The sequence below is a fragment of the Equus przewalskii genome, chromosome 2 (assembly GCF_037783145.1).
Source record: "Equus przewalskii isolate Varuska chromosome 2, EquPr2, whole genome shotgun sequence".
In the NCBI taxonomy this organism is placed as follows: domain Eukaryota; kingdom Metazoa; phylum Chordata; class Mammalia; order Perissodactyla; family Equidae; genus Equus; species Equus przewalskii.
This window is the reverse complement of record NC_091832.1, coordinates 106,619,026-106,637,987: the sequence shown is the minus strand read 5'-3', so window position 1 is coordinate 106,637,987 and position 18,962 is coordinate 106,619,026. Positions and strand designations below refer to the sequence as shown.

Sequence of the window (18,962 nt, the reverse complement as noted above, 5' to 3'; positions counted from 1 at the left end):
TTCATAGATATTTTACCCAAATGCTAATAAGTGGAAGGCTAGTTTTCCGTCGCCCTCCTCAATCCCACCTCCTGGATCCAAAGAGATCTTTTCAATTCTCACTCCAAGGACCTGATAAGGGGAAACCAGATGGAATAAAATGAGCGACAGCTTGGGGCAGAGCGAAAATGGGGGAAAGAGCAGATCCCTGGGTGGAGGACAAAGAGGTTGGAGAGACTCAGGGGACTGGGAAGTAAGGGAGGGAGAAAGAAAGGCCGTAAGCAGGGCTCCTTGTGCAAACGCAGGGTGAACTCTCAATGGACTCCCACGCGGGACCACACCACCGTCCGGACCCAGTGTCCAGACCGGATTTGGAGCTGCTTTGGCTGATGGTTGGAGTTTCTCAGTAATGGGCTGGACTAGATTTCTCTTTCAAACTTCTATGACAGAGCAGAAGGTTTACATGTTTAAAGGACAAAAAAATGTGCTATAACTATCTATGTTTCTGAAACAGCATTAATGCAATGTGAGCAAAAAAAAAAAAAAAAAAAGAAGGGCTTTCACAGGCTGTCTGGACATTTTACAGTAAATATTTAAATTATTATCTAAAATCTAACTGGTTTTATATCAAGCTCTGCAATGTTTAGCAATTTAAAAAGACTATTTTTAATAATTAAACGGTGAGTAACCATGTTGACTTAGCTGTTTTTCATTAAGTCATATTTGGAGCATGTGTACATCAAATTTAGGAACAATCATATGAATACTTGCTGAAAAACAAGATAACCCAAATCAGTGAATCTGATTCATTTTTAATGGTTTAATGATTTAATGATAATCATTGTTTTGCTACAGAGTAACTAGGCATAATTGGAGGACAGTGTACATAAACAACCCATAGTGAGTCCATTTCAACACAAACCAAATCATCAGAGAGTTGTTCTTTCTTCACTTTGTTAACTTTCCTGTGTCATATTGACATTGTTTGCTAATACCACAGTTTCATCCTTGACTTCCATTAACTTACGTTACATAATGTGCTTACATTAACACACGTATAAAATTAAATGTCTGTATCTTGAAAGATCCCAAAGGCAACGGTTCTCTGGTTCTCAAACCTTAAACCTTTCAAGTGAAATACCCTGAGAGTTCTCGAGCTTCTCTTCCTTTCTATTACCTGGCTGGAAAACTGGAGGCAGAAGAGACACTTTGGCCGTGAGGCTGTGACCAGACTTTGGAATCTCAGATGTTGAAAGGGAAATAACAAAGCACGAGGATGGTGGCCACGGGATCCCTGACATTTGGGAGGAGGAAGAGAAGACTAAAAAGAGAGGAGTTGAGTTTAAGGGTGATTTAAGTGAAGAATATGGATGGGGAATGCAATTGTTCTTTCTGACCCAGCTCTCTCTTGGGGGTCAGTCTTGGGCACAATAAAACGGCATGGGCTTGTAATGGATTCTCTCGTCTACTAACTGCACCTAGAAGCCTTTTTACATGACAAAAACTCTGCCATCCCACTAGTGAGAATAAAGGGCTTAAAAATATAAATATTTGAGATAGTTAGATTGGTCTAAATATATTACAGTCAACCTATAAAAGGGGATCTCAGAAACTTTCTTCTTTTGATTAGAGACATCAGTTCCAAAATAGGCACGAGTGGAAAGGTGGGCAGGGTTGAGGGCAAGTCTCAGAAAGGAAAAGGAAGGAGGAAGCGGAGGCCTGAGACACAAGGAGCTACCCTGATGTTTCAGAACGCCACGGTGTTTGCGAGGACACAGTGCTTTCCTGCGCATGCTCATCTGTTCCGGCAGTGACTGAAAGAGAGGAGGCACCATCTCAGTTTACACAGGACGGAATGGCGACTTAAAGAGGTCAAATGACTCGCCAGTCATCACAGCAATGGTAACTGGTCGGGCTATAAGAAGCTCAAGCTCAGGCATCGTCCTCTAAATCTCATTCAGCCATCATTCTGCTGCTTCTCCCTCTTCAACTGTACGATTCTTGAAAAGACCTCATTTGCAGAGACTGTATCAGCAAGCTTCACAGCGCACTAAAAATTACATTCTAGTGTTCAGCTATTAAACTTTTTCAAGACAAAAAGATATTTTAAGTTATATTTTAAGCTGTTATTTTCTCGTCCAATTTAGCAAGACATTAAAAGCCACATTCCATTGACTGCATGGGGGAAACACGCTAGCCAAGAATATTTATTTATGCACAAGATTTTTAAAAATTCACTTTTCTAATCTACAACGATGGTTTAATAATTGTTCATAATTCTGTTTCTATGTATAATGTCATATTTTTTATGGAAAAATGATTTAAAGTTCCTTCTTTTCATCATTCTAAGAATTAAAAAAGCCTTTGACCTTTGCTCAAAATAATTTTCTCGTCAGATTAAGATATGAATGGCATTAATTATGAAGACAATGTTATATTTAACGCCCACTGCCTAAAGCAGAATTCTCAGAAAGTTCAGAATTAAACAGGGCAAGATGTCGTTTGAGATGGTTTTTCTCCTCTGGTTGCTCACACAATTTGACTTCAATGTTACCATCACTGAAGGCTTCTCCTTTGGTCTCCTCTACTGGGTTCTTTCTCCGGGAAAACATTGCTTTCTTCTGCATCATTGTAATTCCCGAATTTCCACGCCTTCGTGCTGGAGATAAGGTTTTTTTTACTATGCAATAACAAACTGCAGATACAAAATTTTTTTTGAAGTTTTCATTCATAAATGCATAAACAATGGGATTACAGATGGAATTGGAAAATCCAATTATTTGCACTATAGCAAAAATCATCTTGATTGTGACATCATCATACTGCTTTTCAAAATTGCCTGAAATAAAAAGTGATACTTTAGAATGTATATTTGTTTTAATGAGCATAAAATAAAATTCCTGTTTATCATCTGTCTTTAGCGAACACTTACACTTGGACAAATGATTAAGGTGTGAAAAATTCTCAAGACCGCTTTGGGTAAGGCCGTCTGATGTCTGAAGAAAAACCACCTTTGTGATGAATCTTCATTCTTAGGGAATCTAGGCTTACAAGCACAGCCCAGTGCCAGGCACATGTTAGGGGACTCAGTACATTTCAACTTGATTCCAAGCTTCATGTACACTGGAAGCAGCGGCTCTCTTCAAATGTTCTTGTGTTAGAGAAACACAACCATCTGAGAAGCATGTTATGTCTCAGGTTATCAGAGAGAGGACACTGAGGATCTGGCTGAAATCCTAGGTGTTATCAAATTCATGTGGTTCAAGTCAAGGGTCCTAAATAGGAACACTCATAGGATGTCACACCTCTCCCAATGTTTAAATAACTCAGGGAGAATAGAAGGGGCGGCATGAGACAAGAATCTCCAAAGCTTTTCTTTATCTTCTGTAATTATGAAAGATTTAGTCATAGTCATACATAATTATCTGCCAATAATGATCTGGTGGCACTGAAAACATGAAAGAAACCTACTAAACATTTGATTACCCAAGTGAATAGCAACAAACTTCAATGATTCATTGTCCATTCTAGCAGGAAATGAACTACAACTTCCATCAAATGAGAATGGTAAACACTCACTGTATTCAATCATCATGTGAACGACGTGGAAAGGTGCCCAGCACACAGCAAAGAGAGCCACCACTGTCACCATCATAATGACAGCTCGCTTCTTCTTTCTGGACTCATAAGGATATACATTGTATTGGTTAACTTCTCCTTGGCAAATGTGGCAAATTGATAGCAAAGCTATTAAATAAACTTTGAGCCTAAATCTCTCAACCATAATTTCTCAAATATTAGTGAAGCTCATGATAAGTTAATTGTGGGCTGTTTATCATCTTTTCCCATTGCTATTACCCTCATCCATGTATTTATCATATTATAAACATCCTTATGATGTATGCTCTGATCATGGGTCTAGTGCTAGATGCTTGGCATGGATTTTGTTATTAATCTTCCCAACAAGACATTTGACAGATGCAGAAACTGAGGCACAGAGCAGGCTAAGTAATTTGCAAAGTCAGACGGCTAGTAAGAGATTTAAACTAATTAGGGCTAGTTTGGATTTAAACGTAGGCAGTCTAACTTCAGGGCCTAAGTTCTTATTCATTTTATATTGAAGAGCACCCATGCTTGAGACAGAAAACTATGGGACTCCCTCAGGATAGAATTAAAATGTAATCCTTTATTATTTATTTAAATAATATGATTAACCAGGGATTCAAACTAGTTTTCTCCATTACTCCTGTAAAGGAGATTAACATCTGCAAGAGGTTTACACGTTTGCATGGTGCTTTAAGTTTATAAAAATTCAAATTCATTATTTCTCATTTCAACACGGTAGGCCTTTTCCCGGAGGAGGTGGGAGAGCTAAGTCAGCCCCAAGGTGAAAGGCAGTCAGACCCTGTACCCTGAGAGGGAGGGTTTCTCTACAGACACTGGGCACTAGAGGTCGCTGCACACTTGAAGAAATGATAAAAGTCTCATCAAACCCCTAGACCTCTTGTAAGGTTTTGTTTTCGTTTTTAATAGGCATTCAGCGTAGATTATAAAATAAACCATTGGGACTACAAGGACCATAGCAGTCAATTGTGTTTTGAAATTTCTATTAATGCATATGATCAGAAAGCAAAGCTCTCAGGTAGAAATAAAATATATCAATAATAATAAATTTAAAGTAAATAACATACTCTGGATTCCAAAAGATTTTCATACACATCATCTCACGTATTTCAGCATCATCCTTGGGTGGGAGGAAGTAAGGATGGCTATTATGCTCCCTGGTACACATGAGGAAAGCAGGGGCCTCGGGAGCAAGGAGACTGATCCACATCATGTGGCTGTTGAGTGGCAGAGAGAGGAGAGCACCCAGGACCACTGGGTCTTGACATCAGCCCACGGCTCTTCCTACCACGTCTTATTGACATATAGATAAAAATGTAACAATTTTCTAAATTCCAAGTGTCTATCTATACTGGTGGCTTCCCTTTGAGTGGGGAGCTTGTAATCTTGCTGGTTTTTCCTGCCATACATAAAATCTCGGAAGTTTAAAGTCAGCCTATGTGCTGAACGTAACTTACAAATGACACTTTGACTAAATTGCCCAATTATCCTGAAATCCCTGGCCGCTGTCTCTTCCAGCGCAACTAATTAAAAACACTTGAAACAGAGATGAATATTTCATTAAACAGACCTGGCTATTTTGGACATTTCTTTTCCATGAATAGTTCGAAGCACCGAGCCATCTCCCACTCTTTTCTTTATCCAAAGTTCATAACCGATTTTACTGTACAGGATAAGCATCACCGTAAGAGGCAGGAGGAAGAGGATGACAAGGATGAAGGTAGTGTAGATTTTCTGGTGTGCAGGGCTGGCCCACTCTTCCAAGCAGCAGATGTGTTCTTTTTCATATAAGAAGTCATACTTAATCTTTAAAATAAGAATAATTCAGTTAGAAAGACCCACTAGTCCACGTCAAAAGAGCAGAAAGCAGCCAAGTACGATTGTAACGCAGGATTTGTCAGATCCTTCCATATTTACCATGGGTACATATTTCAAATGAGATAAAATTTTGATTGTTCTTTTGTTGTGAAGTGATTCTTTGACTTTACTACTTTCAATTCTTAAGAGTTTTATGCTTTCTTTGATTTTAAATGGAATTGAGGTCCATAGGCTGTTCAATTTTTTGTCTCTTTCAACTTTTATATTATAATTGTAAGTTTTCCAACTGGGCAAGAGAGCACTACAATGACCAGATTCAGCGTGAAAAAATATTCTGTACGGCATGCCAGCTAGTTTAGTGTTACACTATTTTGCTTCCTCGCTTGTTTAAAAGACAAATTTTGACAAGGGATCAGAGTTCTTCCAACTGTTAGGTACTGCAAGTCTGCATTTTGTTACGGCGGTTTCAGGGTGCAGGAATCAGGCTGCTGGCAAAGATTTCAGAAAGGCAACTGGTAGCTTTTCGATGATGAGATGAATGAGAAATTGGGATTCAAGCTATTGCCAATCTACACAGGATAGCCTATCTACAAAATATTCAGACTCAATTACAAGCCTTAGAGGTATATATATTACAGAATGGCAATGTCTGTTTATTAATACTATTTCTGACAGGCTCATCTTATGAGTTCAAAAAATTATTAATAACAATATTAATAATAACAGCAAATGCTAGTAAAGGACAAACTAAACATTTAAAGTAGATTCAAAAGTCATTTCTCTAGATAACAGGAATAAAACTTAGAGAGTTTATCAAAACTATTTTCATTTTAGTCACTTTAAAGATTTCCTGATGAAGAATTTTGGACATATTTCTGCCTCCATTCTCAGTAAATTTTATCACTAATCTTCAAAGTCAGTTGAATGGGGGAAAAAAAGCTTTCTGGTATATGCATCAAAGGTATGAAAATTCAAGTTCTGATGTAGGGGTTATTTATAGATACAACTAGGAATGAAAACACGTACTGAATAATAATTTCAAGATCCAAACTCTCTGGGAATAGGATGTTGAAGTGAAATTCATTCTGACTGCCTGCAGGCAGAGCCCTCAAGGGCCAACAAGCATTGGGGCCACATATTGACACACGTCAAAGCACAGGGCTAGACCGGCAGTCTCCCAACAGGTGCACATTGCCTTGGGACAAGCAAACGCTTTCTGAGGACATGTCCAGACGGCTATATGGGAATCAATTTCAGATCTTCTATTTCTAGATGTGCACTTCTCTAAAACTGCACTGCCTAAGAGAATACCTGCGGTTGGAGCGTCATGCTGGGTCAACATCCAACCTCAGGCATTTTCTTAGGCAGTGCCTTTTTCCTAATCACTCTTCTTCCAATTTACATAAGTTATGTCTCTCACCCAGCCCCAATCTTACTATGGGGCACCAAAGAAAGAGATGGTTCAAATCACTGATGTCAGGATGCCGCCGTGATGAAGGCACCAAAAATCTGTCGCTTTGTGCCTTTCGCTGTATTAAATATATTTCTATTTAGGGTAAAAGTTGGCATTAGAAAAGAGATATTTTTGACAGGTGTTCAGATGTTGTGAATTCACATTTTTCATACAGTGAAGGAGCAGAAGGGATCAGAATTTCAATTTAACCATCTCGTTGCTTCCATCCCCTGAAAATTGTCAAATGCATCACTCCTGAGAGACAGCTCAGTGAGAGCAAAGCAAAAAACAACGGTAGAAATGAAGTCAGTGGTGTTTTATTTTATCCAGGTGTGAAATTCAGGCTCTGTGCATGCTCGCACACACTCTAATAGAATTTAGGAGTGAGAAGGTGGCCGTGGGGATGGATATTAATACACTTATTTGACTTGAAGAATGAAATCATGTTTTTTCCTGACAGAAAGCAAATCTGATTTGGCTCATCTGTCTGACAGTGAGGACTGACTTTGCCAATTGGATTATATCCATTTTCTATGCATATGAGTGAGCTATATATTTAAAATATATTTAGAGCAAATGATAAAATAATTTTATTAAAACATGGACAAATCTCCTTGTGTCCTATGAACTAGAATTAGACCCCACAAATGGGAACTGGGTCAGGTCATTTATAAAAGGCTCCATCAGTATGTGTTTCCCGCTGGAGATAAGGACAGCCTCCCAGAAAGGAGCCAGCCACATACAGTTGTGTGTGGAAGCTGAAGCGTCTTCCTTGAGTAGCCAGCTGGAGAAGGGAACAGCAGTCAGAGGCCTCAGTGGTGTTATCTTTGAGAAACCCATGAAGTAAAGAGTGAACCATGGGCAGCAGTCACATGCAGAGGGCACCGACACCAGAGGACACCTGCCCCTTCCACTTCCCGCTCCCCTCAGCAGCTCCCCAAGAGCCAGAGGGCAGCCAACTGAATGGGGAGAGGAAAGAAAACACAAAAGTAAAGAAGCAGAGAAGGGACCATAGCCCTCTCCATATTGCAGGATTCTAGGCTCCAAAATGGCTCACGCTGGGAGAAGGAAGATGTTTTAAATTGACTGAGAATATGGACTTACGTGATTGTGACCCTGGACTGGACATTTTAATAATGGAATGAACACTGCTCTGTGACCAGTCACTGTTCTTGTGACTGAAAGTGACCAGAGGAATGTTATTATCTGAATGACTGGAAGAGTTATAGGGCTCCTGCAAGGCTTCATCCATGGCATTTCATCAGAGGGCTGGAAAGTCCTCAGATCACATTTTTTTTTCCTTTTTTTCTTTGCTGAAGAAGATTCGCCCTGAGCTAACATCTGTTGCCAATCTTTCTCTTTTTTCTTTTTCCTCCCCAAAGCCCCAGTACATAGTTGTATATCCTAGTTGTAGGTCATTACAGTTCCTCTATGTGGGATGCTGCCACACCATGGCCTGATGAGTGGTGTGTAGGTTTGCGCAGGATCCGAACCAGAGAACCCTGGGCCACCCCCTGGGCCACCTAAGCAGGGTGGGCGACTTAACCAATTGGCCATGGGGCTGGCCCCAGGAAAAAGTCTTTAAATAAATTATTCTATTCCACTTAAAAAACCTCCAGTGAAATAATTGAGATCATACAAATTTGCTATAATGCTTTTGCAGGAAGGAAAATAATTACACTTAAGAGGAATGGGAAAACATTTTAATAATTTGATTACCAGTCCCAGCCCCAAATCTACCTCAAGTCGTTGTACATGCCACATGGGTGATCCTACGATGACTGCCACCAGCCAGACCACACCTGTAAAACGTTAAGATCATCAGAACACAACTCAGTGAAACAAAATACATCCGTGCGTAATTCTCTAACCATAAAGGCTCCCTATATTCATGGGGAGATGAATCTACTTGATTTAAAAAAAGCTTCCCGTCTCCTATGACTTTTTGAGTAGGAACTGCCTTGACTGCCTATTATCATCTTTGCTTCCAGATGTGGAGGCTCCCTCTGCCTCTTTCTTTTTTTAATGACCTCTCTCCTCCACGTATTCCTTTCCTTACCCTCTTTCCACACCCAAGTGATGTTTTCAGATATGCTGATGGTAGAAGGATGTCAATTATTAAAAGTCAAGAGGTCTGTGAATTCTTTACAGGAAGGATGTGACATAAATTTGAAAACAGCTAACTAAAACTAACAATTCCCTCCTATTTTGGTTTATCTAGTCATTTCAAACTACTTAAAATGAGTTTGGCATTGCAAGGCTTTCAGGAGTTCTTTTTGTAATTCCGCTATCCCATGCCGGATAAACTCTTACTGCGGATGTTTACTCATTCTTCTCAAGTGAGACATTAGTAAAAATTACCTTCTTTGTTTATTCTACTAGTCGCTTCCTAAATGTCTGATTATTTAGCTATAATACATTCAGACCACTGTGAAGCATATTAGGGTTTTAAATGACTCAATTATAGTTATTGGATAGAGAAATTCTTCCATGTTACTCTGCTAGGCTTTACCACACTGCCTTAAGTTAACCATCTATCATGAATTACATGCGCATCAGGTCTTGCTGACCCAGGAGTGGGTCAGCAAGCTGAAGATTCAGAAATGCCTAAAACTAAATTATGATGTGGGTGGAATTTGTCTTGTCAGCATCTCCAGTATCTGGTACCCAGTGCTCCCTCTGCAGCCTCCACTATTGTGTACTCACCTCTGGGGCCACCTCTGGGCAGCACGCCTATTCTCTGCTTTTCTGAAAACACCTTTCCTGCCCCCTATCAAAGTCTACCTGCCCTAACAAGGGCATCTGAGCTTAGAGACCTCTTACCTCAGCATGACAGTTTACCAATCTAATGAATGTGAACGGGGCGACGCCACTAATAGGTTATCTTAGATCAGCTGAAAGTAGTGCTTGAAAGCTCAAGACTTAACTGAAGAAATAAATCTGAAATGAGAACTTTTCTGTACTGGGGTAGACCTAAAGGGGAGAAGGGGTGAGGGCAAGGGTAAATGGGGAAAGAACTGAAATCCTGAAATTACACCCCAATGCCTACAAGCTAGACAAGAAATTACTCCTCTTGTTTATAAATATAGTTCACTTTGAAGAAATTCTCTTTGTTCTATAACGAAGAATGGCATTAACTCTGCCACTGGTCCATCCCATGGCCGCACCTAGCATTGTGAAAGCCCTTCGGTTGGTGTATTGCCACTTCATTTTAAAAGGATGCACCAGGCCCTGGTGCCTTTCCACAGCAATGCAGGTCATAGTGAGAATTTCTGTCACGACAGCTGTAGACTGGACAAATGGCACCATCTTGCAAATGAAAGCACCTGCAACAAGGAAACAGGACAAGTTACACATCAAAAAGAATGAAAGCTTTCTCTGTCTCTTTTTAATTATTGCAGTTAATTAATTGAGTCTCTGTTTAAAATTTTATGACTATAATTACATTATAGACCCAAAACAATTGAGAATGTTTGCATTGGTGATGTTTTCTCCCCCTAACTGGATTCTAAGTTCCTAAATTATATGTAATTATATATAAGACAATGAGAGGACAAGTAAGTATCTGACTACTGATAATAGGCAGACAAAAATCAGTGTGACTCTGGCTTGAGAAAGAGCAAAGTCAGCGTGAACTGGTCTTGCAGAGTCATTTTTGATTCTTTCTCCCCTCTTGGTTCCACATCAAATCATAAGTAAGGAATAATTCTCATCAGAGACTTCCAAATTTTTTCTTTTATCTTCTGTTCTCCTTTGACTTCCTGTCCAAGACTTTATATCTGGATTACACCATTCCACTGTTAACTGACTTCACTTTCTCTAATGCAAAGGTCTCGAACTGGTGGCCTCTGGGCAAGATTTGGCCTGCAAACATGCTTCATTTGGTTTACATAATATTTTTAAAATATCTGAACACGTTGCCAATGTTTTTAAATGTTTACGCTATCCGTCTGGCTCCCTCACCATTGGTATTTGTGAGTCCTGGTCTGCCATCTCTGCTCTTGAATCTGCCCTGCTGACTGCTACCAGATCAATTATTCTGAACTCTCAGAGAATCATAACTCAAGGGATATAAAAAGCTGGAAGAGACCTCATAAATCACGTAGTCCAAGCTCTCACCAAAGCAGAAATCCTCTCTTCACCTTCTCCCACAAAGGCTCTGCCACGCTCTGCTTCAACACCTCCTTGCTGACGCACTCCCACCTCAGGCCTTCGCATGGCTTTTCCCTCTGCTTGGAATGTTCTTCCCAAGATAACTCTCTCACATCCCTCACTGAAGTCCTTGTGTCCCCTTTTCAATGAGCTGACCTACCCTGACAACCATAGTTGTCATGCAGCCTGCCACGTTCCCTTCCCACCTCCTCACCTCTCATTTTATATCTCTGTAACTCTTTCACACTCCAACATACTATATCATTTACTGATTTGTTTGTCTTATTGTTATTGATGGTTTCCCCACTCCTAATAGAATGTAAACACTCCAAGAGCAAAGACTTTTGTCTGCTTTCTTCACTGATGTATTCCAAGCATTCGGAACACACACAGAAGGTTCTCAACCAACATTCACTGAATTGAAGAGAATGAGTCACTAGGAGGCTTCAACCTCTAAAGATGCCTCTGTTCGACTCTGGAGAGGCTCTCATCAGAACAAGTGCTTTTCATGATTCCGCCCCCTTCCTCCAGTTTTGCTTTCTGAGAGTTCCAGAACTAACCAACTATCTTTTCCAAACAGCAGCTCTTCTTACATTTGAGAGAAGCTTTCATGTCACTTTTAAGTCATTTCTTGTTGCCCCATCTGTTCCTCATTTGATTGCTTTTCAGATCTTTCAACTCCCTGGATGCCTCCCGTTGCACTTTCTCTAGCTGGTAACTCTGTGATCCAGAAGGGAATCCACTGTGCTCAGGAGGCAGCAGAACGCTCAGGCTGAGGCAAAGACTGTAGGAATATACTGCCTGCCTGAGTCTGAACACCCTCTCCTGTGACCGTGACCACAATTTACATCAGCCTTTTGTGCTAGGATTTTCAAATGGTTGGTTTCTTTTGAACTTGAATCGACTTGAAATGAATTGGGTCCATTTAACAGAAAATTCTGTTAACCCAAGATTCCCTTAATTCCCATCCTGTGACTTAGAGAAAAAAATATTTTTAGAGATCAGTCTAGATGCTCCCTTTCCAGTCCTTCTTGGAAGCTCCAAATGGCAATCCAAGAGCCGATCCTACCCACTCTCCACCTCTGCTCCAGTTCCCTAAATCCCAACCCGAATCAAAGTTAAAGCCGTTCCCTGTCCAGCAAGATAGTTTAGATGCTAAGTGCAGAAATTTACACTCCATAATAATATCTTTCACTGTTTGAATGCTGATCATACTGTAAATGAATTAGTTTACCTCCAATCTTGTTTAGATATGATAATTGAATAAATGAATATGTGAGTAAATTATTCATCTGGATATTTCCCTTATTCTTTTTTAAATTTCATCAGAATTTCTTCTATGTTTTCAACCAAATTGTTCATAAAAAAAGTTGGACAGGCCAAGGTTAAAGGTACACCAAAAGAAACTTTCCATGAAATGGACATGGATCCATTAGCAACACATTTTAGGTATCACCATCCAAACAAATAAGAATTATTGTTGTAGTGTTCATTGTAGAGTTGTCTCATTTTAGTGTTATCCATCCTAAATCTATTCATCTTGTCCATCATAATAGCATGGGAGCTTGGTCAACTGACTCCCTGATACCAGTATACACTCTGATCCTGACTCATCTCATCTGTTAGTTTGCTACTCTCAACCCAATTTCATCATTTGTAAAAAGGGATTCATACTACCCACCTGTCATAGGACCAAAGTGAGTACTTCATAAAATGACAGAAGCATCCAGTATAGAATGTGTTCTTTAATAAATGGCAGCTCTTTTATCATCAGTCAGATTAAAAGAATGGAGGTAAATTTTGCACACTTGGAGGTGACAGATTCTCTGTGGCTAAACTGCCCATTAAAGGACATCTAATTCAACAACTTTATTTCCCAATTAAAGATATTGCAGCTCATGGAGTTCAGTGATTGCTCATGTCCACACAGCTGTTAGTGACAGAACGAGGCCATGAGCCCCAGTGAAATGACTCCAGCTCTTTCCACCATATCACCCTCACTTATCTTAATGCACCCATGCTATGTGGCAGTTTTCTTATCTACATGCTCACAAATCGTCTATTTAATAATCCACTCAAGAATTCTGCACCAACCTGTGGTTCTGTAATCTGTCATCTTACCCTTTTTAATGAATCCAGACAGCAATTGCCCAACTCATTACTTCTGACAAGTGTCCAACCAACTTTCTATGAAATTACTGACAGTGTTTGCTTGATCACAGCTCCAAGTTTCTTTAGTGTTGTGGCGTGTAATTTACCTAGGCTGAAGATCTGAGTTCTTTCAAACATGAGTGGATGCTCTTTTGCTATCTAATCAATTATTTTGGATGTTTATTTTCATTCTAACCATCTTTGCTTTGCCCTCTTATATTTGGAGGTCATTTTTCAAGGTCTGGAAGACTGCAGCAAAACAGGCATCAAAGAGTTTTGTTTTTTCTCTGCCTTTCATTAAATTTCTATCACAGAGCCTCCCCTTCTTTTTCAGCTCCTTGTTCTCGTAATCTCCCTGATGACTCTTCAATCAGCCCACCTATACTTTAGCCTTCCCAATGTGAACTGTGTAAGTCTAAGCTATTTTGCAAGAATATGTCCTTTGTGACATTTCTTTCCATAAATGACGATTTTAAACCGGGATAATCATAGAATTCCCTATCTGGGGCACTGTTTTCTTGGGATGTCTTTCTCTTTTTTCTTGTGGGATTATCTGATTTTAGTATTAGAGTTGTGTTTCTTAGAGCCTGCCTCAAGTGGTTATTTCTCCTATTTTGTCCAGCATCCACTTGCATTTCCTAATAGCAACACAACTTCCTCTGGTGCATAAAGTCTCCCCTATGTGAGGCCCCACTAGGGAAGACAAGGCAGGAGCAGGATAGATTCTCACAAAGAAACTATTGGCTCCAAATTTACCTCAATTTTTTTAATCTGTTGAAAGAGTGCAACGATGATGAAAGGGAGGTGTGCATGGTGTGGTCCTGTGCTCACCAGATCATGAACGCTAACAGACCACGGCTAAGTTACTGCCACTGACCTCTGAGCACCCTCGGCCCCTGCCTGTTGCAGGCCCATTCCTCCAGCTTCACATTGATCCTGTGAGCCTCCAACATCCTTTCAGTACATCCCCTTCTCAAGCTACTCAGCTATCAACTGTTGCTTGTAACCATGTACAGTCCTCCCCCGTATCTGAGGATCCCAGCAAACACCAAAATCCACTGGGAACCTCAAGTTCCTTATATAAAATGGCATAGTATTTGCATATAATCTGCGTACATCCTCCTGCATACTTTAAATTTTCTCCAGATTACTTATAATACCTAATACAATGTAAATGCTATGTGAATAGTTGTTATACTGTATTGTTTAGGGAATGATGACAAGAAAAAAAAGCCTGTACATGTTCAGTATACATACAACCATTGTAGGCCTTTCAGCCTGTATTTGGTTGACACCATGCACGTGGAACTCGCGGACGCAGAGGGCTGACTGTAAACTTGATACACTTCTCTTTTATTACCTTTTCTCTAGAAAGGACATTTCCTAAAATGTAGAATACTTGGTCAGTGTTCCTTCTGTGTATCGTTAACGTTAAGACACCACCGTCCTAATCCTACCATTACAGTTTGCCTCCACTCCTGCTTCCATTTCTACTACGTCTGCCTCTTGTGTAAGAAGCTACAATAACTCTCCTTTGCCTACTAGATTAGGAACAGATGCTTTGGTTTAGCATTTATTGTCTCCTATTTCCAACCTTAACTTATTTATGCAACTTTATTTTCCAGAACATGAACTTTTTGCTCTAGACATGACTCTTATCTACCCCATGCCTGCCACTATCTCCTACCATACACAGTACAGGTCTCAAAGATTCAAATAGAAACAAGACCTCATTATTTCTAAAAAATGATACTTGGAAATTGAAAAGAATTTGGCCAATATATATTTTCACCCTAGTGTTACAGTGACTTTAAAAAGGATCCAAGTGGAAAGAAAAGAGTAAAAAGAACAAAATATTCATATGTAAACAAGATTAAAAAACATTCTTTTATTAATTTAGATAATAATATAACAAGCAATAATTGCACGAAAGTATCTAATGATGATAACCATTCTGTGAAGAATTTATTCAAAGGTTGGTTAAAAAAAACGTGTATAGACATTTGCAGTTTTATAAAGGAAAGGCTACTTTATGCAAACACTATTTGAAACAGTAGTCTAATGTATTATAAAATAATCTGGCACATAATTACCATAATTTCTTGTACCAAAAAAACAAGCCATAATCAAAGAATCCATGCACCCTATCCCAATATAGCCTGTAAATTTCTAGTTTTGTCCAACATATTTCTTAAGCAGCTACTAATGAACAAATTTACTAAATCCTGAATCCTACGTCATTCCCCTCAAGCACATCCTATAGCAGGAGAGTAGGGAATAAATTAAATATAGCCAAAATCAGAATTGCTATACAAGCTGTGGCTGCGAACCACAGAGGAACAGAACCATGGAATTCTCCAGCAGGAGGGCCCTCCCAGAGATGACCCAGGCTGGGGTTTTCCATCACTGGTGCACGGAGCCCTGTGTTTCTGCAGGGGTGCTCTAGGAGCTGCCAAGAAGGGAGAGGGGCAGGCCCAAAGTGGGAGGGGAGAGGAGCTCCAAGCCACAGCCCTGCTTCAACGGGAGCAGCTCCAAGTGCATGTAGTTTAATTTGTTGGGGTTCCAGCATATAAGTCACCTGCAATTTTAAAGAATTTATAAAAACCCAAAGCAGATTTACACAATATTCCATAAAGACTGAAGAGGAGAACCATAGTTGCTAAATATTTTAAAAGGGACGTGTGGCCCATCTCTCCTAGAATCTCAGCCCTCCTGATAATTATTCCTATTTAGCATGAGACCGTTACCAAGCACTCTAGTAATTATCCTATGACTTAGGAACTTTCCACTAATGCCGCGCCCTATTTGTGTAGCAGGGAATAGGGAGGAACAGCCTAGGGGAAGGAAATCTGCCTCAGGGCAAAGGAGGAGGCAGAAGGATTCTTAGCTCCTGCAGAGTGGAGGGATGGGACGGGGGACTTACAGCTCCCAGGTGCCAAAGGAACACTCGGTATACAGATTGCAGTAGGAAACTGATAATGAAGAAGATGAGCCATTTTTCTCCAGAATTCTTGCTGGACTTAGGGAAGAAGACAGAAGCTGCCTAGCTGGCTCTGAGAGGAGACATGTCTCAGTTTGTTTGAGCTGTTATGTCAAAATACCACAGACTGGGTGGCTTACAAACAACAGAGATTTATTTCTCACACTTCTGGAGGCTGGAAGTCAAAGATCAAGGTGCCAACATGGTTGGATGAAGGCCCCCTTCCAGGTCACAGACTTCTCATTGTATCCTCACTTGGTGGAAGGGACTAGGGGGCTCAGTGGGATCTCTTTTATAAAAACACCAATCCCATTCTTGAGAGCTCCACCCTCCTGACATGAGCACCACTCAAAGGCCCCACCTTCTAACACCATAACACTGGGCATTAGGATTTCAACAGACAAATTTTGGGGGGACACACTTAGACCATAGCAAGACACCTCCCCCAAGTGGAACTGAAGAGACACTGGATGAAATGAAACACTGCTGGCCCTGTCTAAAGTGCAGGAAAGAGTGAGAGGTCCATCTAGGAATAAGGAGAGGGGTTGTGATGGCTAAGTTTACGTCAACTTGTAAAGACCAATCCATGGGCTGTGGCGAATGAATTGGCTGAATGGTCAAGGATATGGAGGAAACATGATTGGAAAATTGGTGACAAAGAAATTTGGGGAAGAGGTCTGTGAATAGATCTTTCTGAATGGGCAAAAAAATCAGGAAGATATTTGTGTCCCGTGTGAATGCCCACCAAGGGGTGACATTGGCAAAGGAGGATTTTAATAACCAAGTGAATAAGATGGCCTGTTCTGTGGATACCAGTCAGCCTCTTTCCCCCGCCACCCCAGTCATCACCCAATGGGCTCATGAACACAGTGGCCATGGTGGCAGGAATAGGGGTTACGCATGGACTCAGAAACCATCCACTCACCAAAGCCCATCTGGCTACGGCCACTGCTGAGTGCCCAGGCTGCCAGCAGCAGAGATCAACACTGAGTTCCTGACAAGGCACCATTCCCAGGGGTGATCAGCCAGCTATCTGGTGACAATAATTGGACGGATTCGATCACAGAAGGGGCAGTGTTTTATTTTCACTAGACTAGATACTCACTCTGGGTATGGATTTGCCTTCCCTGCATGCAATGTTTCTGAGGAAACTATCATCCAAGGACTTATGGAATGCCTTATCCACCATCATGGTATTCCACACAGTATTGCTTTTGATCAAGGAACTCACTTCACGGCAAAAGAAGTGCAGCAAAAGATCCATGTTCATGGAATTCCCTGGGCTTCACCATGGTCCTCAACATCCTAAAGAAGCTTGCTTGATAGAACAGTGGAATGGCCTTTTGAAGACTCAGTTACAGCACCAGCTAGGTGGCAATATTTTGCAGGGCTTGAGCAAGGCTCTCCAAAAGCCTGTAAATGCTCTGAATCAGCATCCCATACATGGACTGTTTCCCCCATAGCCAAAATTCACAGGTCCAGGAAGCAAGGGGTGGAAATACAAGTGACACCTCTCACTATTACCCCTACTGATCCACTAGCAAAATTTTGCTTCCTGTTTATGCAACCTTATGCTCTGCTGGCCTAGAGGTCTTAGTTCCAAAGGGAAAGATGCCTCCACAAGAAGACACAACAATGATTTCACTGAACTGGAAGTTAAAGAAGAGAGTTACTATGCCAGCTAGGGTGATGGATCCTGACTACCAGGGGGAAATTGGACTGTCACTCCACAAAGGAGATAGGAAAAGCACATCTGGAATACAAGAGATCCTTTAGGGCATCTCTTACTATAACCATGCCCTGTGATTAAGGTCAGCGGAAAACTATAACAATCCAATCCAGGCAGGACTACTAGTGGCTCAAACCTGAAAGTCACTCCACCAGGTAAAGAGCGATGACCAGGAGAGGTGACTGCTGAAGGTAAAGGGATAGAGAATGAGTACTGAAAGAAGGCAGATACAAATACCAACTCCAGCCATGTGACCAGTCACAAAAACAAGCACTGTAACTGTCACGTGTATTCCCACTTATTGTTTTATGAATATGTTTCTTTGGGTGTGCATATATATTAATATCTATATTAAGCAAATATCTTCATTTTTTTCCCTCTCTTATTTCCTTATCATGTAACATAAAATGTATTGACTTTATCTCATAGTATTTAAGTATTACTAATTTTACATTTTAAATACATTGTATTTAAGTTATGGGCTACCAAGGAGAACAGTAAACATCACTCCAGCACTTTACCTTGTCTTCTAGGGAAGGGATTAGTGAGTTCTTGGTTGTATGCAGGATAATTGTATCATGTTAGGCTGAATTATGACCATGTTATTGTATTTATCTGGAGATTAAGTATGGTTTAAAGAGATGCATATGAATGCCAAGTTGACAAGGGCTGGACTTGTGATGGTCAATTTTGTGTGTCAACTTGACTGGGCTATGGGGTATCCAGTTATTTGGTTAAACATTATTCTGAGTACATATATGAGGGTGTTTCTGGAAAAGATTACTATTTGAATCAGTAGACTGAGAAAAGCAGATTTACCTCCCCAATAAGAGTGAGCCTCCTTCAAGCTGTCGACGGTCTGAACAGAAGGAAAGGCCGCGTGCAAGGGGATTCTCTGTCTCTGCCTGTCTTCAAGCTGGGACATAGGTCTTCTCCTGCTGTAGGAGTCAGACTTGGATTGGAACTTACACCCTCAGCTCTCCTGGGTCTCAGGCCTTTGGACTCAGACTGGAACTACGTCATCAGCTTTCCTGGGCCTCCAGCTTGCCAACTGCAGATCTTGGGACTTCACACCT

General features: G+C 40.6%; 1 protein-coding gene across 1 annotated transcript in view; it reads right to left on the bottom strand.

The window, feature by feature from the left end:
* Positions 1-788: 788 nt before the first annotated feature.
* Positions 789-18,962, bottom strand: part of QRFPR (pyroglutamylated RFamide peptide receptor) — a 45,875-nt gene continuing 27,701 nt past the window's right edge. The window contains exons 2-6 of the mRNA XM_008512786.2: positions 10,042-10,200; positions 8,615-8,676; positions 5,174-5,409; positions 3,559-3,656; positions 789-2,818 (exon numbers count right to left, since the gene is read on the bottom strand). Of these exons, the coding sequence (XP_008511008.1) occupies positions 2,418-2,818; positions 3,559-3,656; positions 5,174-5,409; positions 8,615-8,676; positions 10,042-10,200 (956 nt within the window). The 3' untranslated portion in view covers positions 789-2,417. The remainder of the gene's footprint in view (positions 2,819-3,558; positions 3,657-5,173; positions 5,410-8,614; positions 8,677-10,041; positions 10,201-18,962) is intronic.